The sequence below is a fragment of the Bactrocera latifrons genome, unplaced genomic scaffold, assembly GCF_001853355.1.
Source record: "Bactrocera latifrons isolate USDA-ARS-PBARC rearing strain unplaced genomic scaffold, ASM185335v1 scaffold_35, whole genome shotgun sequence".
In the NCBI taxonomy this organism is placed as follows: domain Eukaryota; kingdom Metazoa; phylum Arthropoda; class Insecta; order Diptera; family Tephritidae; genus Bactrocera; species Bactrocera latifrons.
This window is the reverse complement of record NW_017536990.1, coordinates 1-4,687: the sequence shown is the minus strand read 5'-3', so window position 1 is coordinate 4,687 and position 4,687 is coordinate 1. Positions and strand designations below refer to the sequence as shown.

The window sequence follows — 4,687 nt, the reverse complement described above, 5'->3', positions numbered from 1 at the left end:
TTTAAATTTTCATTTTTAATGTAAGATGTTTGGGATTAAAAATTAAAAATTTTATTTTTTACGTAGGCAAATTGTGCACAATTACTGCACTGAAAAAAGGATTTCATACAGAAAGCTAGCAAAACGGTTTAAACTCAGTGTAAGAAATATTATAATAAATATCAATGAAACTTGTTCTCCTAAAGACGTATCAAAAAGTGGGCGAAAAAATGCTCTAGTGATGCAAGTCTTAAAGCAAAAGTGTTGGCCTTAATAATAAATGGACTCAAGAACATTACCAGGGCCCAATTACACTCCTTATATGCTTTAATTTTTAATAACTTGTTTATTTATTTAATGCATTATTTCCAAACCTGAAGTTAACAAAATTTAATTTGGATTGGTTTGCATTAATCATGTATTTCTAATCAGGAAAATTGAATATTTTGAAAACGGTATTCCTTTTTTAATACGCTTTTATTTTAGTTATGTACAGTATTTAACACTTTCAATGAAATTGAACAAATAATCTACTGTGTACTGTATGTGCACAGTCCCCTACTCCAAAATGACACCGTGTTATAAATAGCCACAGGCATAAATGAAGCTTTATTAGAAAATTTTTTACTTTTCCAGATAGTCTGTCGTTAGGCGTAATATATGAATACATTAAAATATAATACGTTAAAATTAAGCAATGAGCGGATGTGAGCGAACCTATTAGGAACGGAACCTGATTGAAGCATTTGTAAGTAGCTTGTAATAACTTTCAAAACTGGTTATTAATTTTCATATCCAGAAAAGTTTCGTCAAAATACACCGATAACGCATTTACAATTTTAAATTAGCAAACAAGAAACAAATAGCATAGTAGCCAGTTTTAAGGGCTTTGCATCAACCAAATAGTAAAATATTACGTTTTTTTTCAAAAATTCATATACATACATACATACCATTAAAAAAGGTATTTGTTAGAGAGTGAGTTTATTATTGATATCTTGTACAGGTAAATAATTTATAAGTAATCGAATTAATAATTTGTAATATTTGGATAACAATATTGCGAATATTTACTCTATCACAGACTACAAATCCCCTCTAACTTGCTATGAAATTATTAGCAAGTGACGTAATTTTCATACTCTCTCAATATGTTATTCACAAGTATAATAGTTTTGTTCTCTTGGCGGATGCTAGTAACACTAAAAATTAATTACTTTCCTAAATCTTGCGTCGGACTTGTCACGACCGCACAGAACATTAAAGCTTTTTGAAACATTTCAACTGTAATTCTAATACACCATTTTAATAACACAGTTTTTAGACAAGTTCATTTTTTTTCAAATGCTTATTTACTTTTACTTTTCTATCCACAAGAACAAGTAAAAGTTGTGATAATATAAATAAGTACATACATATTCCCAACAAGTCCTTTTTAATATTTTTAGCTCACCTTATATACATGAATTTCCTGTAGCACAATTTCTGATTCCTTTAAGACACGTTCAACTTCTTCGAAAACCTCACGCTCTGTGTCTGTTGGTGCGGCATTCTCAAAGTCTAAGAATACATCGTAGGATTTTGCAGCACAGCAGTTTGAATCATCACGCGACAGTAAACTCAGCAGCTTTCCCATTTTCTTTGTTAATTAATGATTTCAAATTTTAGTTTTATAAGACACTGTTCCGCTCTTTTTAAAACTGTTTTTTAGTTATTTACTTTTATTTAATCAATTGTCTACCCTTGATATTCTATAACACTGAATACATTATTAATAATTATAAAACTATAAATAAACCCCCTTTCTTAAGTTTTGCAAGTACGTATCGCGATGGGCTCAAGAAATGCGTATTTGTATATTCATTAAGTATGAAAAGAAAGTTATTCAAACTATTTAACTCATAAAGAAATAAAATTGTTATTTCCAATTAGGTTTATAAATATTTTTAGGCGTAAAAATTTCATTATTAATACAATTATTTAAGATTTATTCAAGTTCCAGTTATTAAATTTCTTTTTTTACAAAGCACCAACTGCTTTCATTCATTAATGCGAGTCTCTAATTTTTATGTAATATTGTACAAATACATTTTCAATTTAATTATGAAGAATATTGTTAATATTACTATAATTTTTTGAGAAATAAACCACACTTAAAGGTTTATAAAATATGTATCTTCGGTGTTTATAGGATACATATTAGCTTATCGAAAGGTAATGTAATTAATTTAAATGCTGAGCCTTTTAATTTTAATACATTCACTTTTATATGTGGTAGTGTAATTTGTAATTTAATGTTAGCAGACATCATACACTGAAATATTTAAAATATTGGAACATATGGCAATGCTTTCCATCTGCCGACAGAAATAAGTAAAGAAAATGGAAATTGGGCAAACCTTATCCTATTTATTTATTACGAATTGTACATACTTGCATATGTGTAGACTCTAAAACAGAGTAGATTCACAAGTCAATGTAGGATACTGGTATGTTTTTTACTGAAGAAGATAATACCATTAACCTGATTTATAGATTATACAAAATTACTTCTAATTTATTTTTTGAATTTTCCATTTCCAATTTTATCTTTTTACATACTTTGGTATGATTCCTCAGCACAATTTTCTTATATATTTTCATTCGTTCCGCAGCGCAGAGCGAATACAAATCCAATACGAAGAATTATGATTAATGTTTCATTAAGCCACTTAGCTTTCTACCTTACATTATTGTATGATAGAAAATTCGCATTTTTCTCAGTCGTAAACAACTCCCTCCTCGTTCTCTTATCATTTAGAAAAAGTCAATGTCTTCAACCATTTCACATACACTTTGMAAAAATTAATTTTCATTTGTGGTTATCGTAGCTAAATTACTTATATTTAAATTTGGAGCTTTCTCTTTATTTATTTACAATAATTACATATGAATATTTTCTTTAAATAGTGACGATCCGCACACAATAAGTAATTTAAATAAACTCAACTCACTCGATTCACTCAATTCGTTGGGAAAATTTAACTAATAAAAATTCACCGAATGCAAAGCAACGAGTACCGCAGGGTTGATTATCACTGAATCTCAATGTTCAAACCACTGCGGTGCATTCAAACGTTCCCTACAAGACGGGTAAAAGTTAGCTAACTGGTTACCGATAAGTTATCAGTAATTAATACATCCGATAGGTTACTCTTGTTCTAGCCTCGGTGAAAAAAGTAACTATTAACAGCTGTAACGGTTAACAGAGACGGTTTCATTGAGTATTTGATTGGTTAGCTATCTGTTAGTGAAAACAATTTGTTTGCTTACTGTTATGGCGAAAAGTGGTTTTCATATTATCTTATGCTCTCGTGTTAAAGGTATTTTCTTAAACTAACTCAAAATCAGAGACTATTCTATTATTTATACATATATAAATTATTCTTAATAGTTTGTTTTCAGTTTTGATATTTTATATTACAAAAAATTATAATTGAAAACATAAATGTGTACAAAACTTTATATGCGTACTGAGCAATGGCAACATTGTTCAAATGAAAACAACAAAGATGGCTGATTTCTGCGTTTTTCCCACGCTTTCAAGTGTTTACACATTTTTCTCGCGGAGGAAGGAAAAGGAAGGAGGCGTTCTCCACTATTCCTGCCTTGGATAATATCAGAGAACGTCTATCATAGACGTTCTCTGCTATAAATATACGTTCTCTGCTAATATCTTGCATTTCAATGAAATTTTAATATTTTGTTCAAAGTGAAATTTTTAAGCAAAAAATAAGTAAATAGTTAAATTTATTTGTTTTAAATTATCAATTGTTATTATAAATGATGTAACAGAGCTATTGTATGCTTTTATTTGTAAAATAACGTCAGTTTTGTTAGAGCTTTGAGTAATTTTACATTTTACATATTAGTGGCATCACCACTCTACCTCATCTCTCTATCTTCCATTTTACTGTCGTCCTACTGTCGTTGGCAAATATAGGATAAAATTGAAGTTATCGAGAACGACAACTGTCGGCCTGCCGTCGTGTAGTCGTGCAGCTGTCAAAATAGTTCCCTCGATAAGAACGTGTATATTTTAATATTTGACAGATGTCGTTTGCAGTCTGTCGCGAGCATTGTATTCCATACATGAAGTGAATTTTCATTGAAAAGTAACGTACTGGCTATACTTCTCAACCGTATTCTATAGCATTGCGTATAAGAGCTACGCACATCAACCAACCACAGGTTTGTCGGCAATTGTTAGAATATTGTAGATAGGGTAGTAGATTAGATGCATAGGTAGGAAGGAAGGGAGGAGGACGAAACCAGGTTGGAAAAAAAGTGTGAACCTAAATTATAATTAGTAAACATGTGATAAAGATTATAAAAGAAATGACACTAAGCGAAAATTGGATGGGTGGGTGAAGGGACAAACATATATATACTATCTATGTACACATAGCTAAATGCCACAGCGTGGAAGCGAAGGCACACAACCATACTGCCGACCAAAAGTGAGGCGGTTTTTGTGCAAATGGCCGCCAAAAGTACATAGAAATTTACCTATATTCTCGCAACCTGTTTTTCGCTTATAGCCACGCCCCCGGTGGGGCCTCAGGGGCGAATGACACATTTCCGGAAAGGTCTTCAAATTACCTAACCGGTGCAATTTATTTGACCCACCTAGGTCAAATACTTTAGCCGCTAGAGCGTTTGCAAGGTT

General features: G+C 31.0%; 1 protein-coding gene across 7 annotated transcripts in view; it reads right to left on the bottom strand.

Moving 5' to 3' along the window:
- The window catches only part of LOC108971649 (protein FAM49B), a 5,992-nt gene extending 3,070 nt beyond the window's left edge, over positions 1-2,922 (bottom strand). The window contains exons 1-3 of one of the 7 annotated variants that reach the window (XM_018937860.1): positions 2,581-2,895; positions 2,413-2,503; positions 1,433-1,738 (exon numbers count right to left, since the gene is read on the bottom strand). In XM_018937860.1, the coding sequence (XP_018793405.1) occupies positions 1,433-1,615 (183 nt within the window). In that variant the 5' untranslated portion in view covers positions 1,616-1,738; positions 2,413-2,503; positions 2,581-2,895. The other 6 variants (XM_018937857.1, XM_018937862.1, XM_018937859.1 and 3 more) reach the window with 6 other exon arrangements.
- Positions 2,923-4,687: the final 1,765 nt, after the last annotated feature.